Source organism: Hypanus sabinus, chromosome 12, assembly GCF_030144855.1.
Source record: "Hypanus sabinus isolate sHypSab1 chromosome 12, sHypSab1.hap1, whole genome shotgun sequence".
NCBI classification, from domain to species: Eukaryota; Metazoa; Chordata; class Chondrichthyes; order Myliobatiformes; family Dasyatidae; genus Hypanus; species Hypanus sabinus.
In genome coordinates, this window is record NC_082717.1 from 56,516,630 (window position 1) to 56,536,880 (window position 20,251).

General features: G+C 39.1%; 1 protein-coding gene across 5 annotated transcripts in view; it reads left to right on the forward strand.

Annotated features, from left to right (window-relative positions):
* Nucleotides 1–20,251, forward strand: part of LOC132402906 (serine/threonine-protein kinase VRK1-like) — an 88,803-nt gene that overhangs the window by 60,891 nt on the left and 7,661 nt on the right. For all 5 annotated transcript variants that reach the window (XM_059985987.1, XM_059985988.1, XM_059985989.1 and 2 more), the window contains exon 11: nucleotides 7,702–7,910. In XM_059985987.1, the coding sequence (XP_059841970.1) occupies nucleotides 7,702–7,910 (209 nt within the window). The remainder of the gene's footprint in view (nucleotides 1–7,701; nucleotides 7,911–20,251) is intronic.

Here is a 20,251-nt window from a genome sequence, read left to right on the forward strand (position 1 = left end):
GGTTCAGATTGAGTGTTGAACCACGGAGCTAGTGATGAGACCTTGATAGCAAAGGAACTTTTACCTAGAACTCTTTCCCGGAGCATAGTTTTATACAATTGAATAAATGACAAATAATAGACTGACCCTGATTAACCTTAGCAAGGTTACTCGGGATCAATAAAGCTTTCACATTGGCTGAGCTACTGTTGCTTTTATTGGTTTCATCGTTTTTGATGTGTGCCAGCTTTAGAAAAACACTAGAAAACTTTAATTAAATTGCACTTTCTGTATTCTTCATTTTTCACTGCCAAATGAATTTGATCATAGAGAATGTTCTAACTTGTTCATATACACCACCGCTGACAGTCGTTCTTTTATTTTTTTTTCTTACCCCTCAGTAAGGCAAAACATGACACCTGCTCTTCTTTCTGCTCCTAAATTGCATTTTTTGTTCTGATTTTCTTCACTTTATCCTGTGCAAGCTAGTGCAGCTTTATTTTTATGAAGTGAAAAGAGTTTTAACATTATTTTACTTAGCCTGCACTCTACCCCCAGATTCAAAGAAAGCAAATAATGGAGCACCCATTCCTCAAGTTTCGAATCCAGTTTTTTTGAATTTTGAAGTAGACTAGTACAGGGTTTCGAGTGCTACACAAACTATAATAGCCTTTTCCGTAATGGATGTGCATGAAAATCACCAATGGCTGAACCGCCTGACTGTTTTCACCATGTCCCTGCAGGAACAGTGCCTTCCACACTTGCATAAAACAGACACCTCCCAAAGCTGGGACAATGTGCAGGAAGCCTATTTCTTGCAAAGGGAGCATGACAGTGAAGGTTTCCAACACTAATTCCTGTCAATGCCAATGGCTCTTTGGTATTCACGGAGATAAGGATTTGGAGAGCTACCAGCACATTTGATACTGCACTGAACCTTTCGTAAGGCAGTGCACTTGAGCTGCTTTCTGACGTCAGATGGAAGTTTGCAGTGCCCGCAGGCTGGTGGTACACTCTGCTGTCACTTGTCTTTCTTAGTCCTTTCTGGGATAGTAAAGCCAGCAAATAGTTTCTGCAGAAAATAGTAGAAGGTTAGCGTTCTGACCAGCAACCATAACAGTGGGCTGGATTACCCTGGATCGGGTTGAGCTTCTCAACAATAATTGGACATGAATTTGAGATTCTGTCATGCTCCTGATTTGTACCCAAAAGATGTGACTAGGTTTGAGGAGTTGGGTGGGTGTGTAAATCGGCCTCCACTAGAACAGCTGAGAACACTAATCAGACTGATGGTTTATTGACAGCAGTGAGGCTATGTTACTGTCCTGTGGTCACAGGATCGTTGTGCTAATCCTGACTTTCACCAGATTAATATGTGATCAGCTGGATTATGATTTAATGGTGGATGTCCGTGCCTCTTTTGTGACCTGTAGACCTTTAGTTAGAGAAAAATGGCCAAGCATGCAAAATTGCACATCCCAAAATGTCTGGTTTGAGGATAATAAACACTCTGCTCTGAAGAACATGTACATAATGCATAGGGTGTGATCTGTGGAGAATAGGGCGAGCTTTACTAATCTTTCCCTTGCTGTTATTCTTAATAGTTATGATAATTACTGAGTTTGTTCAGTAATTTCCTTATCCTAAAATATTTTCAGGTAGGGGTATCCACTTAAGATCGCTCCTAAAAAGGGGCAGATTCTAATGAAGTCCACTGCCACACACCTCAGCAATCCCAAATATTTGTAAGGGAACTGACAACACCCTCAAAGCCACTCTGAACACGGCTACATGCAGCAAGTGAACACAATTCTTGCTGCAACATCTATGTATAGTGAGTGGTATCTGCTGTGTTGCTGTGGAAACTATGGCATTGTCCATTGGATGCTGTCAGCAACCTCCATCGCAGAAAGGATGTGCACCAGGCTTTGCGTCTAGTACTGTTCGAGTGGTACTGTACACCACTTCTGCTCCCATGTGTCTATGAGAGCTGACAAAATCATTAGCCAGCAAGCTTGGATTGTGAACGTCTGTCACCTCAGCCCCATTAAACCTGAAGACAGCAAGAGTAGATCCTACCCCTGAACTACATGGTACAGAACGTGCAGTGAAGCGTTCGTGCCAGTGACCATCGGTGTCAGATGGCCTATGAGTGCACCTTCACTGTTGCTCTCTTGTTGAACTGTTGCCTGTCCAGGCTGGACGTCTTTTGGAGAAGAGTTGAGTGACGGGAGGGCAGGAGAAAAAGAATGTTATTGCCCGGAACTTCTGATTAGCAGCAATGATGGAATGAGCAGAGACAGAATGTGTCCTAGAGAATTAATTAAGAATGGAACATCATTCTCGATAGCCTTGAAGTATTTTTTAGCTATGTCCAGTTGTTGCTTTCTTCCAATGTTGAGAATGATAGTGCCATCATGTTCTGCCCTCTCACCTTGAGAATGTTTGTACTGATTATACTTCATCTTTTTATGCATGAGGAACATTGTATGGTGTCTCGGGGGTATTTTTCATAGCTGAATAGCTGGCAGAACTCGCTGGGAGTACGAAAAAAATAGTCAACATTTCAGGCTGAAACCCCATCAATGCTGCTCAACCCGTTGAGTTCTTCCAGCAGACTGTGTGTTGCTGCAGATTCCAGCACATCTCCTGTGTCTTTATTGAATTGTTGGCAGTGTGGAAGCTGTGGTGTTCCTGTGAAGTTCAAATTAGTGATTGGTGTGTTCACCTTCTAGGGTCATTATGAAGGTAATGTCCTGAATTACATAAATTTTGTGGGTAGGTGAACAGTGGGAGTTAGATGATGCGTTCATTGACCTTGACTCATCTTGTGTGGTAATTGAGCTTCTTGCTTTGCTATATCCAATTTCTTAGCACTCCACTCCTGGTATTGACATCAACAGCTAGCTTTTTCCACTCAGCTTTGTTGAATGACTCCAGGAATTCCTGTGGGGAGAGAGCCTCTCTCCTGCTCTCAACCAGTTGCCAGTAATCTGCATCTCATGTGGCAAACTACCTAGGTCTTGGCATGCCTCTTACTGCCACTAAGCTCCAGGTTCACCTCATAATGCATTTAATTGGAGCCTATCAGCTTGAACCAGTCCAAGCCATGCACAGAAAGTTGGGCCCAGGGAGAGGTGTTAACGACTGTGCAGTTCACACTGCTGACATTGAGTAGGCAGCATGAATTTACCACCTGCCTGAACCAGGTCAAAGGGCAATTCCACTGCACATTCTCCAATACTATCCAGTTTTACTCCCATTGAGCCAACAAGAAAGTTGGAAGAGTTACAAAGATTGGTTCGCAGATACCTAAAACAAAGCCATAATAAATGAGTGCCAAGCTGTTAGCAGCAGAAACTTAGTAAAACAGTGGCTTTCTGTTTAATTTTTGGAATACTCAGTCGAGTGATTTTTTTTTTAAGATTTCAGTTTTTTTGCATGTTGATTATAGCTCTGGAAAAGTATGAGCCCCTAGTCACATCTTCCAGGTGGATGTGACCTTTTAGGTCTAATTGAGTAAAGTGGAAACTTGTAGGTCAACTCTTCGGTTAACTCTCCAGTAATCCTTCAGGTGGGAAATCCATCTTGGGTTATGGCCAACTTCCAAGATCCCATGACTTAAATCATGTGCTCCTGCCTGACGACCAACACTTCAGTACCAACACTTTGCTGCTTTCAAGCCTCTTTCCCCTCACTGCCCCCCCCCCACCACGTGAGCATATTCTTACCTAATATCCCTCAAGTAATAATTCATCTGATTTCTCTCTGGAGTCAAGTGTAGGCTTTGCTTTGTGAAATTGATTTGAGGGCACAGTGCTGAGGTTGAAATGGTTTTCCATTTTATGAATTTGTTGTTTGTTGAGGTTGTTGGATCAGCTTTTATGGATGTATTTTCCAAATAAGAACAGAGAGGAGTGCAGTGCAGGAACAGACCCTTTGAGCCTCAGTGTTGTGCTGAACCAAATGAATTAGTAATCAAATGGTAAACTAAACGAATCCCCTATGCCTACACAATACCCAGATCCCTCCACAATCCTTGAGTTTGTCTGCCTATCTGAATGACTCTTCAAAAATCCCAAACGTATCTGCCTGTACCACCAGACCAGGCAACACATTCCAGGCATGCACCACTCTCTGTGTAAAACAACCTGTCTCCAACATCTCTTTTAAAAATTACCCTCTCTCACTCTAAATGCGTGCCCTCTGGTATTAAACATTTTAACCCTGGGGAGAAACGAAACTGTATGTCTGTCTATACTCTCGTTATCTTATAAACCTCTATCAGGTCTCCCCTCAGCCTTCGCCACATCAGAGAAAGCAACCCAGTTTGTCCAAACTCTCATTATAGCACATGCCCTCTAATCCAGGCAGTGTCCTGGTAAGCCTCGACATCCATCCTATAATGGAGTGACCAGAACTTTACGCACTGCAGTAGATGCAACCTAACTGGAGTTTAATAAACTCTACAATTCAGAGGGTCAAAGCTGCATCATAACTTCCTGATTATTGAACTCAAATGCCTCATTTAATAAAGGCAAGTAGGTGGCCCCCCGTTTTCCAAACATTCGCTTTACGACAGCTCGCTGCAAGGAAAGACCTACATCAGTTATCTCTTTTCGCTAGCCAAAAGAGTGTTTTTGCTTTTATGAAAATAGTCAGCACGCTCCCCGAGCAGCCAAGCTCCTTCCCCGGAACTGCATTTTAGCCGCCATAGCTTAAACACGTGCCTGTGAGCATCTATGCTTTACCTCGACTTATTTTGTGCATCCATTAGCAAGTTGAGTTCTACGGTATCGGAAAAGCCTAAGCGAGCTTGTAAAGGTGTTAGGCTTAGAGTAAACTGGATGTAATTAAGCGTTTTGATCGTGGTCAATGAAGTAAGGACATTGTCCGCACGTTGAACTTGCCTGTGTCCACCATTCGCACTATTTACATTCCTGAGAGAAAGAAGCTTGAAAGCTATCGATGTTACTGTTGGTTCTGCTCGTAGCAAAGTGGTCTCTTTTAGTCGGCATCCAATAATGGATAAAATGGAAAGTCTGTTTCTTGTGCGGATTGATGGGTGTACAAAGCGTGGTGTTCCATTAAGTTATACCTAAGGAGAAATCAGTCAGTCTTTTTAATAAGCTGAAACAGAAAGCACTGGATGATGATGAAAGTGTTGCAAAAGTAGAATTTAAAGGTAGTCATGGGTGGTATGATCAGTTTCTGAGGTGACGGTAGCTTCATAGCTTAAAGGTTACTGGAAAGTGTGCTTCCATACAGAGTGCTTCCACCGAGAGCACTTGCGTGAGATTTTCGCTATGCTTGACAGTCCTGCAATGATTACAGGAACGTATTTCTACTTTATATAGGCTGTGTATTTATCACATCATTCTTGCTTTTACTATATGTTAGTGTTATTTTAGGTTTTATGTGTTATTTGGCATGATTTGGTAGGTTATTTTTTGGATCTGCGAACACTCACAAATTTTTCCCACATAAATTATTGGTAATTGCTTCTTCGCTTTACGAACCGTTTCATAGGAATACTCTACCTTCAGATAGTGGGGGAAACCTGTATGTCGTATGCCTTATCACCCTATCAACCTGTGTAGCTTCTTTCAGGGAGCTATGAACATAAGAACCCTTTGCTCATCAACACTATTAAGGTACAACACTTCAAATTTGACCAGGTTAAGTTCCATCTCCTATTTCTCCACCCATATCTGCAACTGATTTACTTTTTTTTTTGCCAGTCATTGTCACTATCCACATCACCACCAATCTTCATGTCATCTGCAATCGTACTAACCCACCCATCTACATTTTCATCCAGAACATTTATGTACATTGCAAGCCGCAGATGTCCAGGCACAGATTCCTGCAGAACACCACTAATCACAGACCTCCAGCTAGAATAAAGCCCTTTGACCACCACCCTCTGTCATCTTTGGGCAAAGCCAGATCCCGTGGTAATTTTGTGAGCTGTTCTAGAACATGTGTGGCTTCATTTATAACCAGTATACCAAATACTCAAGTTGAGAGAGATATGGTCAGGGTGAAGGCCGGTGACAGAACGTTCATTAGGCAGACACTGACAAATTTTTCCTTGTAGCTGCCCTTTCAATTATCACCCAGGTTCATGAACCCTTGGAATGGTACTGGGGTTATAGAGACAACACACAAACACTAACTGAAGTTTTAATTCAACTTTAGCCATTCCACACCAGACCTGCTGTGTTTCTTCCACAGAGATCAGTTTTATTGGTACTTTGCAAAGGTACTATTGAATCCCATCAGCTGCATTGAAGAGTAACAAAATATACAAGAAGTGAACGGGGGTTAAAAAAAACCAATTCACCTCCAGTGAAAATCTAACTCGGCTTGATCCACATTGTATAGTGTAGTGTAAAATGGTTAAAATATTTGCGTATGTGCGTTGACCAATCCATGGCAATACCAGTGGTGCTCTTGGGCCCATGTATATTGCTGAAAAAGTTAAACGTGGTTTGTTGAATTGCATAAAAATTCCAAGTAATTGCCTTTGAAATGCAAAAATTGTGAAAAATAGCATTGTTGCAAGTACAGAAGACAGAATAAGGCCACATAGATTGATAATAGTGATAACATCATTTTGTTCAAGGATTATGGTCATTACTGGCCCTGAGGTGCTCATTACCATCTCTTGCTTCACTTGATCTGGTAATGAGTACCTCAGGGCCAGTTATGCCCGCACAAGATGATGATATTGCTATATTATTGTTAAGGAGAAACTCTATTTTAATTATAATCACAGTGAGCTGAAAGGTCACTTACTATTATGCTGCAATTTTTTTTTGTGTGTCCGGCTGAGAAATGCCCACAATGGCAGAGCACGGACAAGGAGGACAGATGCAAAATAAGTTGTGGCCCTAATACAAACAGCACTGAATGCTTTGTTTTCTAACATAATGGATTTCTGAAAGCACTTGCTATGGTCAGCAGAAATATTCACTTGCAGGCTCTTGCTGTACAGGGCATAACCAATCAAACATATGAAGAAACTGTTGCAAAATAAATTGATTATGAAAGGCGTTTTAACTTCTTATATAGATAAAGAATACAAATTTGCAGCAGCATTGATTTAATAGAACCATGGTTTTTCTGTGTATGTGGGCCTGCCTGAAAGATTTTTGCATGTTTCTGTTTTTCAGATTTATAATGGTGTGGACTTTCAGCTTTGACATTTGCCAGCACCAGGTCCAGGCCACTTGCAAATCCCTTGCCCACAATTTAGAACATACAGGCAGAACAAAGTCATGATTTCTGTAAATTGGAGGCAGGTGCAAAGATTTAGAAGCCCTGTCCCCTGTTAGTTTCAACCCCTGTGATCAATTATGTGTATGTTTAATATCTTTGTTACTGCACGGAATCAGATGTTATGCCACAGTCTCAAGCTGCCTGATCTTATTTATTTAATTCTCTAAAGTGTAGAGAATCCCTTTTGCCTTGTATCACCAAATATGGTAAGGTTACTAGCATTTTGTGTCTTCAGCATCAGTATTAGTGCTGCTTTAAGCATTCCAGTGTCTTTAATCCTCTTGATAATGACAAAAGGTAGTAAAGCTATGTGATAGAAATTATCCTTTATATTCAGAATAAAAACAGCATTTGAATTATTATTGTAAATATATAAGTAGCTGTCTCAGTTTGATTGCTAGATCATTGTCTGATTTGTATCCTTAAATGGTCTTGTAGGTGAAATTGTGAATTATCTGTCTTATGTGAGTACTCTGAAGTATGAAGAAAGGCCACAATATCAGAAACTGCACAACATCCTATTAAATAGTCGGGAAGCCAGCCAATCTGATCGTCTGGATCTCAGTGGAAAAGAGCGTATGGAATCTTGGCTTTTGTCTGTTCCTGAAAATAGTAAGAGGAAACAGGAAATTCTCCCGTCACAAAATGTAAGCCTATATATTTTATTTAATTTCCCTGAACTGGTATAATGTTTTCAGTGATGTGTGTTTTCTGGTATATATCGTCATGGATTGTATAAATAATTTATAAAGCAGATGATAAAGCCCATGATCTTACTGTGTCATCTAGTAGCAGACTAAGTATTATTTTCTCCAAGGATGACACAAATATTTCATTCTCACTCTTAACTGAGATCCATGGTCAGAAATTATAGATTTCCTTGAGAAACTGGTAGGGAAAATGACCAGTATAACAAGATTCTTCAAGAATTTGCCATGATAGACAATTTGACAAGGATTAGGAATGAATTTTTTGTCTTAATCAATGAGTGGCGTGGGGCTTCTAAAGAAGATGAGCCTTGAAATGACATGGTGGATTACTAATGTGAAGACTATTAACATATTCATTTGTAATTCCTTTCTCTGCTATTTTAGCCATGGAGTTAACACATTTATTTTAAACTTGCATAGTGCTTCTAAAATGGAGATGAAAAGCAAAGCTTTTTAAGTAATAGAACAGTATTTGAGAGAGGGAATTAGTGTTTGATTTTGATTGAGCTTCAAGGGCAGCTGTGCAATGTTGGTTTGACGGCTATGGTATTTAAACTAAAGATATTTTAAACAGGAAATTTTGTTGTGCCGGTAGTTGTGATTAACACTAGTTAAAATGAATTCTAATTAATTTGGAAATTATTTGTGTTTTTCATCAATTCCTGTCCTTTAGTTTATTTGGTGCATGTTGATGCTTGCACAGGAAGTTGCTGAATGTAAAAGGTCCACAGATAGAATCATTTACTCACCCACTATTGTTTATACTCCAATTCCGTTCTCATTTTTCCTTGTCCCTCACTCTCATTTATCTTAAAGCATGTATTTAAAACAAAAGATGTTAGTTTTCAAATTGTGATGTTACTTAGTCAGGGACTAGTGTCGGGTAGCTGTACAAAGATGATGGACAGGTGAGTTAGGAAATAAGTAGTAGATTTTCTATCAATCTCGGTTAACAGAGATCGATAGAATGAACAGAATGAAAGAGCTGCCCAGAGCTGCTCCCGTATGGTCAGGTCTAGAAGGGAACAAGGGCAAGAAGAGTCTTTCAGTTGCAAATGAGCTCAGGCAGGGGCAAAAGTGATCAATGTAACTAAAAACACCATAAGGAGATGAAACATGAAGGTAAGAGAGACAATAATATAAAAGAGGATACAAAAAGAGTTTTGCATATATTAAGAGTAAAAGAGATGTCAGAGTGGATGTTGGAGTACTGGAAATTGATGCCATGCAGGTATTAATGGGGACAAAGAAATGGCGGATGAACTTTTAGAGTATTTTGTGTCATTCTCCACTGTGAAAGACACTAACAGTACGCCAGGAATTCAAGAGTTTCAGGGGGCAGAAGTGAGTGTAGTTGCTTTTACTAAGGAGCAGGTGCTTGGAAGCTGAAAACCCTGAAGGTAGTTACCTGGACTAAATGGACTGTACTCCTGGATTCTAAAAGAGGTAGCTGAAGAGACTGTGCAGACATTAGTAATGATCTTTAAAAAATCACTGAATTCTGGAATGGTTCCTGAGGACTGGAAAATTGCAAATGTCACTTCACTCTTTAAAAAGGAGGGAGGTAGAATAAAGGAGATTATAGGCTAGTTAGTCTAACTGTAGTGGTTGAAAAGATGTTGGAGTCCAGTATTAAGGATGAGGTTTAAGGATATCTGGATACATATGATAAAATGGGCCAAAGTCAGCGTGGTTTTCTAAAGGGAAAATATTATGCAATTCTGTGAAGGAATATCAGGCAAGATAGACAAAGAAGAATCAGTGGATGTTGTTTACTTGGATTTTCAGAAGGCCTTTGACAAAGTGCTGCACATGAGGCTGCTTAACTAGAAAATAGTTTATAGTATTACAGAAAAGATGCTAGCCAATAGAAAATTGGCTGACTGGCAGGAGGCAAAGAGAGGGAGTAAACGGGGTCTTTTCCAGATGGCTGCTAGTGATTAGTGGTGTACCACAGGGGTCAATATTGGGACCACTTTTCTTCACATTATATGTTAACGATTTGGATAACAGAATTGATGGCTTTGTAGCAAGTTTGCAGACAATACGAAAATTGATTGGAGGGCAGTTAGCGTTGTGGAAGCAGGGAGCCTGCTGAAGGGGTAGACAGATTGGGAGAATTGGCAAAGAAGTGGCAGATGGAATACAGCGTAGGGAAGTGTATGGGCATGCACTTTAATAGCAGGAATAAAGACATAGACTATTTTATAAACAGGGAGAAATTTCCAAAATCAGAGGTACAAAGGGATTTGGTAGTCTGCATGTGTTAACCTGTAGGTTGACTCAGTGGTGAGGAAGGCAAATGCAATATTGAGCTGTTGCCAATGTCAAGATGTCTCAAGCAAGAGCAACTGATGGATAAAAAGGGAAGATGTGAGGATAGTACTCAGGGACATAGAGGTAGTGGTGCACATTCCAGAAAGGGAAGGTAATTCTCGGGCATTGACCATCGAGGAATGTCAGAGAATTACCAGGCATCATGTTGTCCCATTAGTCTGGACAGTGGTGGAAAAGAGCTAGAGGATTTCCTAGTCATTTGTGTGAGACAGGATAAAGCAGGATGCAGAAGAGTAATTAGATTTTGGCATATTGGTTTTTTTGATGTGGTGAGACAGAAACCTGATTGTTTGAAAATTAGAGTCCCAAGAAAGATTAGCACGAAGTTCAGATGTCAACCCATCTAAGGATTTTGGAGAGGAAAGAGATATTGAAGATGGAATTGTAGATCTGCATTCAAATACAATAAAAAAATTATAAGCAGTGCACTAAAATATATTGTCTTTTGTCTCGTGGTTTGTGAGCCTACCCATTCCTGACTTTCATGCCTGTATATTAGAGCTTGGAACTAGGGAAATCTAAAAGACCATAAGACGTAAGAGTAGAATGAGGCCATTCAGTCCATCAAGTCTGCTCTACCATTCTATCATGGCTAACTTATTATTGCTGTCAATCCCTTTCTCTTGACTTTCCCCCCCCCCATAACCTTTGATCCCCTAACTGATCAAGAACTTAACAACCTCCACTGATGTCAATTGATTTGACCACCTGTTTCTCACTGGTCTCAGTACTCATTTCTGGGATGGAACACGGTCAGTTAAATTAAAGGAAAGGATAAAAGTTTTCAATACAGGTTTTCGGTGATAAACTTGGCCAAGTGTGGTCTTTGGAACCTAGTTCCATTGATTAGAATGGGCTGTTCAACTTGCACTAAGAAGGTAACAGCTGATATGTGGTTGATGATGTGAATGTTTTAATTAATTTTATATTTGGTAAATGTTCCTACATTCATACTTTTATTTAGTTTTTAGTAATTTTAAGTGTGTCTGATTGTTACATCCACTTCGCAACTTTGAAAGGTTTTTGACAGGAAAAGCTATCAGGGTGGCCTGTGCGCAGGGCTTCAAGATCCTCTGTCTGACGGCAGGTCACTATTTGTGGTTCCCTGCTTTAGAATTGAATCAAAGTCAGGTTTAATATCACTCATATACGTTGCTTTGCAGCAGCAGTAGATACGTAATAATAAAAACTGTACAATAAGATGGATATATTTAAATTTAAAAAGAGCAAAAACAAATGAAAAAAGTGAGGTTGTGTAATATTTCAGTGATATTTGAGTTCTATTGTAACTATATTGTTTAATTAAGCATTCTCGGTTTGTTTAAGTAATTAATTATGGGTTATATGTACAAGTATGTAAATGGCATACATCATTATGCCACCAGGTCATAAATGCACACTTCACTAAAATAAAAGTGATCTTAATGATGTACTCTGAGATCAGTTAGTATTTGGAATCTTACATGAAAATGTTCAAAAATGGCCCCGAACTGAAGCACAATTCATGTTTTAAAAAGTGGCTGAAATTACTGTATCAATAGAAAAAGAATCAGATGCAATGGACTTGCAGTCAGGAATGAAAGTGAGCATGAACGAAGTTGCAATAGCCAAGTAGAAACCAGATTTTGCTGCAATCTTTGTGACTGTGCGCACATACACTAGACCAATGTAGGTTTGAAAGCCAAACTTGTGGAAAATGCAACAAAATAGGACACATACAAAGAGCATGTCGGGCAGACACAAATAAATGAGCTGCACAGGGAGGTGATAAAGCTAAAAAGTCAAGTTGCAGTTTCAAAAAAAACACTAATCTGCATGGTGTGGATGAATAATGATGTGAGTAACACAGGACTGTGTAGCCTTGAGACTTACAATGTGAAAAATAACAATAGGCAATCAACATGGCTTACACCAGAAGTAAACGGCAAATTAAAGTGGAATTGGACACTGACTAGGTTGTTTCAGTCATAAGACAAAGTGAGCTTGAAAGGCACTTTGAAGATAATAAACTGAAGCCTGTAAATATCCAACTAAGAACTTGCACTGTGAAAAGATAACATTCATAACAGTGAAATACAACAACCAGCAAGCAACATTGGGCATGTATGTGATAAAAACAGGAGGACCAGCATTGAGGGGTTATGAGTAGCTGAGACAACTACAACTTGATTGGGGGTCTATCCACCATTTGCATGCCACACCCCCAGGAAAACAGTCAGCTGAAAGTGAAATAACGGAAGGTACTGGATGATGCCACAGCAGTGTTCAAGGCTGGCGTTGAAAAACTCAGACATAAGAAGGGTATAATGATGTTGAATGAAAATACTACACCCAAGTTTTACAAAGCATGTCTGTTTCTTTGGACCAACCATGAATAAAGTAGCCAGAGATCTAGATCACATGGAGGCTGAAGGAATTCTTTCCAAGGTTAACTGGAGTCCATAGGCAACACCAGTGTTCCCAGACACCAGGAGAAATGGGTCTGTCAGGATCTGCAGTGATTTTAAGGTCACCATCAACCCAGTACTGAAACTAGATCAATATCCTTTGCCTAGGATAGGGGATATCTTTGCAAATTTTCTGGAGGGAAGCACAATAGCAAATTGGACTTGTGTAGCTGAGGCCAACCTATAGATGGAGATGTTACAGATGATCTCAGTGAAAAACTGAATGATGGTTCTTTCCTATCCTATAATAGGTTTCTGCCAAATCTGGCTACTGAGCTCCACCCCTTGAACTTGCTACTGCAGATTGGGAAGAGTGGCAATGGACAATGCAGTATGAGTGGGTTTCCTTTATAAGGCACTAATCAGGCTGCACTTGGAGTATTGTTAACAGTTTTGGGCCCCCTGTCTCAGAAAGGATGCATTATCAGAGGAGGTTCACGAAGATGATTCCAGGAATGAAGGGGTTAACGTTTGAGGAACATTTGGCAACTTTGGGTCTGTACTCACTGTTCAGGAGGAAAGAATGCAGGGGGAAACTTGCCAAGTGTTAAGAGGATTAGATAGGCTTGATGTGGAGAGGATGTTTCCTATGGTGGGGGTATACAGAACTAGAGGCATAGCCTCAACATTGAAGGGCAACCCTTCAGAATAGAGGAATGGAGGAATTTTTTTTAGTTAGAGAATAGTGAATCTGTGGAACCTTCTGCCACAGTCTGCAATGGAGGCCAAGTCCATGGGTATATATAAGGCAGAAGCTGATCATTATCTGATCAGTAAGGGCATCAAAGGATATAACAAGAAGGCAGGTGTATGGGATTGAGTGGGATCCATGATCAGCCATGATGGAATGGCAGAGCTGACTCAATGGGCTTAATTGCCAAATTCTGCTCATGGTCTTAGCAGTGAGATTCCAGATTAAATGTACACTAGAAAATTAATAAAAATATTATTAAACCCCAGGTTGATGCAGCCAGAATAAACAGAGTAATTGATTAAATGAAACTGAAAAAAACGAGTGTGAAGGGCTAGTACTTCTGCTGGCTTATTTGAGCTATGGGATACCTGGAGCTTTTTAAAATGAGATCTTTTACAGAAAATTTAAAATGAAATTTCAAATACTGTATCTGAGGAACCAAAAGAAAATATAGCAAACAAAACTTGTTAAATTTTAAAGAACAGAGAAAAACAGGCTAAATAACAATTGGACATTTTAAATTTATTGTCGATAATTGATTTTTACCATTGAATACATAAAAGTGGTTGAAAAAGACACTAGAATGCATAAAAAGGACATTTATCTTGGTTATTGAAAAATAGAGTTGACTGCTCTCTGATTCCTCCATAAATATATATATACAATGGAGCTGGAAGTGGGTAAGAGAGACGGTTCAAGTTTGATATCAGTGAAAAATTGAGTGAGGATCCTTTCCTATCCCATAACATAGATTGCTGTGTGTTTGTCTAAAGGCATAAAGTGAAGAAAGGATCAGGTTGAGCTGAGCCCATGGTTTCCGTGCTAATATTCACTGAATAGGTTCCTGGTTAAGTGTTAGATGCCAGAAATCTTTTACTGGTCTTTCAAACAGTGTAATTATAATTTGGAATGTAATGGAAAGATTTTTAAGAAAACCACTCAGTTGTTGAATTGACAAATACAACTGAATTTAAACTAAACTAAACATTCAAGCTATATGTGAATTTGTTTTCCTTTCAGCTTATAAAGTTGATCTTTATTATTCAAAGACCAGATAATATGAAACGCACAAACCTGGCAATTGGAGGCCAGTTAATCTGATGTTTTCAGCAGCAAACCATTGGGATCTATTGATCAGTCTGGGGCACTTGTAGTGAAAGAGAGAAGTAATTCCAAGCCATAGTGCTAAATAACAAATGTCATGTTATATAAGTCAGTGGTAATAAACTTGATTTTGATTCTAGCGAATAGTTGTACCTAATTAACATATTAGAATTATTTAAGAATCCAACCAAAATATTGGACAAGGGCAAAGTGGTTGATGTATACATTTAGATTTTCAGCATCTGTTTGATAAAGTGCCTCAAAAGAAACTAGTATACAAAAGAATACTCTGGGGATAGGGGTGGTGTTGTAAATTAGATGTTAAAGAAGCAAAAGGTAATGATCAATGGGACTGGTTCTAATTGCATAGCTGTGACAGGCTGACTAACTCAGATCTGTTCTAGGGCCTCTCATGAATTTATAAAATAGCGATTTATAAATGATCGAGATGAAAGAGTTATAATTAGAAAAAACAAGTTTGCTGTTGATAGCAAGGCATGAGGAAAAGTAACATAGGCAAGCATAAAGGACACAGAGAAACTTAGCATAGTTTAGGAGTTAACCAGATAAAATACAGATGGTGTACAGCAGTGTTGAATCAGAAAGCATAGATATAATAATTAAATGGTGGAACTAAGGACCTGAATGATAAGAATTCCTCAACTATCAAAAATTATTTCCAGCTTTAGAACATTGACTGGTGCAGAGTTTTAAAACTGAAGAAATTCAGTAGGGAAGTACTGAAGATCTTCAGTGGAGGCGATGAGTTTTAGTTACATTGCCTTTAATAATGAGTTGAGTATGTCCGACCAAGATTGCAGAGAGCTAAGTGTACTAAATTAAATCTTTGTATCCCGATTTCCTTTTTGTCCCAATATTGATAAATACTGTGTGAATGTCATTGTTATCATATGAGTTAAAAGTTGAACTTTTCTTGAAATTACCAACTTGAAGCAAGACAACTGATCACTTCTGCTGATCAAAACAGGCTCTTGGAGCTTTGAAACTTAAAGAACTTCATACCTGTATTTGAGCTTGGTTCTATATCCACTGCACTTGTCCACTTTCACACTGCTGACACTCCAGAAATCCAGGGCTGTTTTAACCTTTAAGCAGTTCATTTTCATTCTGAAGAGATGTGAAAAAACACTTTCCTGATTATTAGACATTCCCAGCCTTTTAAGTGATCAAATGTGGCCAAAATCAGTGGATGTGCATTATTAAAACATCTTTGCTTAGTGCTGTATTATTTGAGCTTTGTTGTTGTAAGTAAAGGATTATAATATCCATAGTCATGAATACGCTTATTGGGTGACGATCTGTAGCTCACAGCTGACAAAAAATATTGACATCTGCAGTCCAATGTAGCTATTATTTTACACAATGACACTGAAATCATCTATTGAGGGTGTTAATGGATGGCTGATAGTACATATGCAATTTTCATGATCTTTTCAGAAATAATATACTAATTAAGTTTCTGTTATCATCATTGTTGGATCTGATCTGCTTTCTTGTCAAAGGACAAAACAGGAAATTATACAGTAAGGCAGATCTTCCTATGGCTGAATTAGTAATGCTTATGTAAGTTTGTCATTAATTTGCATCTGACTGCTGTTATACAGTGCCCTAATAAGACTACACCTGCAATATTTGCATACAGACCCAGTTCCCTACATACCAATTTGGTTTTTAGGAAAGGACATCAAGTTGACTAAGCCTCTGCCCTCGTGAAATGTACAAAATTATTGCAGGCCATACAGGATGAACGCAGGGACAAGGTTTTCCCGGAACTGGCCTTCCAAAGAATCAGACTCAAAATAATAGTATTTAGGTGAGAACAAACTTCACCCAGAGGGTAGATGATCTTTGAAATTCTCTATCAAAGACTGCTAGTCAGGCTCAGTATGTCAGTACATTCAAGAATAGTGTAGATAATAAGGGAATTGAGAGAAATGGAGTTAGTGCAGAAAAATAGTGCTAAGATTAAAGATCAGCCATGATCTTACTGTCACACCAGGGCTGAATGGCCTGTTTCTTATTTGCTTAATACAAAAGAAATTCAGAAAATATTAGTTATAAATTTATAATAAATGGTCAGGGAAACTTTTGCTTTCTGTACCAAATGCACTTAAAAAATCAGAAGAGAATACAGTGGATTTTGGTTAATTAGGCTATCAGTTAATTGGGGCAGCTGCTTATTTGGGACAACTTTTAAAGAACAAAATCTAATCAAGAAAATAACCAGGATTCCTTTCATTTGTTTGGACACTTTGCCACTTAATTGAGGCAGGAGACTGTTGCCAAACAGTTTCTAACTAGTGTCAGTCGCATGCACTTATGTGCCTGTTAGTCATTTCACTGTACTTACAGCATTAAGTTTTTAAATAGTGTCAGTTGCGTGTGTTGGTATTCAAAATCCAGTGATATCTGTCACTGGTATTTGGCGATGAATAAGCATTAAGATGATTCAGAACTATTTTGCTCACTGTGGTTTCAAACATTCAGGCTTGGAGATGCCATAAATAACTTGGTGAAAATGAAATGATTTCATTACTTCAGTAAGTTAGGAACTACAAAGAATTTGAAGGTATTGGCAATCATCTTGAACACTACAATGAAAATGAAGAAATGAAAGCATCATAGGAAGACAGGCTGTTACCTGAACTAGGTGTCTGCACTGATTTTGTTAATTTACAATTTGTTAATCAAATGAACATGGCAGTGTACATTGGATGAACTCTTGAATCGATAACTATTATACACATTTAATACACAGTTTTATAATACTGTGGTCGTATTGGTAGTGTTCTAGTTGGTTCTCTATTTCACTTAAATACATAATTTGTTAGTCAGTTTGTCTTTTTATACCGTTTAGGTATTTGGCTAACCAGCAGCTGCTTAATTGGGCCAAAACATGCAGGTCACAATGTGTCCCAGTTAACTGTACTAGCAAGCAGCCGTTTTGATACTGGGCTTAAGACCAGTGCAGTAGGAGAGAAGTATTTTGTAACTTGGGGAAGAAATAAAATGGCAGCAATTTTACTGCACATCAGCAAATTGAGAGTGCCTGTGATTAGATGTTGGACAGTAGTTTTGATTTTGCCATCATGTTGGATATAAAATAGCTGCTTGCATTTCTAGCAGCACATCAGTGTGAGATGTCTCATAGCTCTTCACAAAATAATTACTTGTGGTAGTGCATTGACTACTGTAAAATAGGCAAATGTTTCATCAATTTTCAGTCTGCAGATGGCAATGTGATAAACAAAGTGCACATAATAATGCAATAAATCTATGCAGAGATGAAGTGGAGTGAAATATCAGCCATCAAGCCCATTTTAATATACTCAGGAGTCAAAAGTGACTTGAGAAGGTGTTGAATGTTTTCCTTGAAATGAAGAATCACTTTTTGCAAAATATGTTTCTTCCCACTTTTCAGGAGCTGTTACAAATATGCATTTTTTGCAGGCCTTTTAATTTTGAAGAGCATTAAAGACCATAAGACATAGGAACAGAATTAGCCCATTCAGCCCATCGAGTCTGCTTCACTATACCATCATGGTTGATGATTTATCCCTCTCGACCTCATTCTCCTGTCTTCTCCCCGTAATCTTTGACACAGTAACTAATCAAGGACTTATTAACCTCCTCTTTAAATACACCCAGTGACTTGACATATACGGCCACAGAATTCCACAGATTTGCCACCATCCAGCTAAAGTAATTCTTCCTTATCTCTGTTCTAAATGCATGGCCCTCTGTTCTGAACCTGAGCCCTCTGGTGCTGAAGCATCCTGTCTAGATGCACTCTATCTTGGCTTATCAATATTCGATAGGTTTCAATGAGATCCCTCTTCATTCTTCTAAACTCCTGCAAGTATGTCAAATGCTAATCCTTTCATTCCTAGAGTTGTGGACCCTCTCCAATGCCAGTATATCTTTTCTTATTTAAAGGGCCCAAAACTGCTGACAATACTCCGCGTGCAGTCTGACCAATGTCTTATAAAGCCTCAGTATTACACCCTTGCCTTCATTGCATTTACCTGCCTTACCACGGATTCAACCTGCAAGTTCACCTTTGAGGAATCCTGTACAAGGACTCCCGGGTCCCTTTGCACCTCTGATATTTGAATTCCCCTTTTAGAAAACAGTGCTCACTTATATTCCTTCAATCAAGCTGCATGACTGTACACTTCCCTACACTATTCCATCTGCCACTTCCTTTCCCATTCTTCATATCTAATCCTTCTGCAGACTCCCTGCTTTCTTAACACTGTCTGCCCCTGCACCTATCTTCATATTGTCCACAAACATGGGCACACATCCATCAATTCTGTCATCAAAATCATTAACATATAATGTGAAAAAAAGTCCCAACACTAACCCCTGCTGAACACCACTAGTCACTAGTCGACAACCAAAAAGTGTCCCTTTATTCCCACTCTTTGCCTCCTGCCACTCAGGTCATCTTCTATCCATGCTAGTATTTTTCCTGTAATACCGTGGGATCTTCCTCATGTTAAGCAGCCTCGTGTATCACCTTGTCAAAGGCCTTTTGAAAATCCAAGTAAACAACATCCACTTGCTTTCCTTTGTCTATCCTGCTGTTGTTTCCTCTAAAAATTCTAACAGAATTTTCCAGACAAGATTTCCCCTCAAGGGAACCATACTGACTTTGGCCTACTTTATCTTTTGCTTCCAAGTACCCTGAAACTTCATCCTTAATAATGAACTGTAACATCTTCCCAAACACTGAAGTCAAGCTAACTGGCCTATAATTTCCTTTTTCTACCTCCTACCATTCTCAAAGAGTGGAGTGATGTTTGCAATTTCCAATCCTGAAGAACCATTACAGAATCTAGTGATTCTTGAAAAATTACTACTACTGCCTCCACAATCTCTTCATCTACCTCTATCAGAACCTTGGAATGTGGTCCAGCTGAATTATCCATCTTTAGACCTTTCAGCTTCCCAAGCACCTTCTTAGTAAGAGCAATTACGCTCAGTTCTGCCCCCTGCCACTCTTGAATTTCTAGCATATTGCTATTGGCTTCCGCAGTGAAGACTAATGCAAAGTATTTATTAAGTTCATCTGTCATCTTTGTCCCCCTTTGTTACCTCTCCAGCTTAATTTTCCAGCAGTCCAATATCTACTCTCACCTCTCTTTTACTCTTTATATATCTGGAAAAAACCTCTAGTATTCTCTTTTTTATATTATTGGCTAGCTTATCTTCATATTCCATCTTTTCTCAGCTTGTTGCTTTTTTTTAGTTTGCTTCTGTTGGTTTTTAAGAGCTTCCCAATCCTCTAATTCTCCAGTAATGTTTGCTATATTATATGCCCTCTTTTCCTTTTATGCTGTTGTTGACTTCCCTTGTCAGCTATGATTGTCATCCTCCCTTTAAAATACTACTTCTTTATGATGTATCTATTCTGTACCTTCTTAAGTTCTTCCAGGAACTCCAGCCATTGCTATTCTGTCATCATCCCTGCTAGTGTCCACTTCCAATCAGTTTTGGTCAGCTCCTCTCTTGTGCCCAGGACAATGAAGTCCAGAACTACCCTAGTTCGGATCATGGGCATGGATCTTCATGTTGATGACTGGCCAGAGATCAGGCTCAAACCTTGGGGTTGTTTTCACCTTTCCTAAACTTCACAGTCACGTGCATGTTGATGTAAAGAATAGAATCAC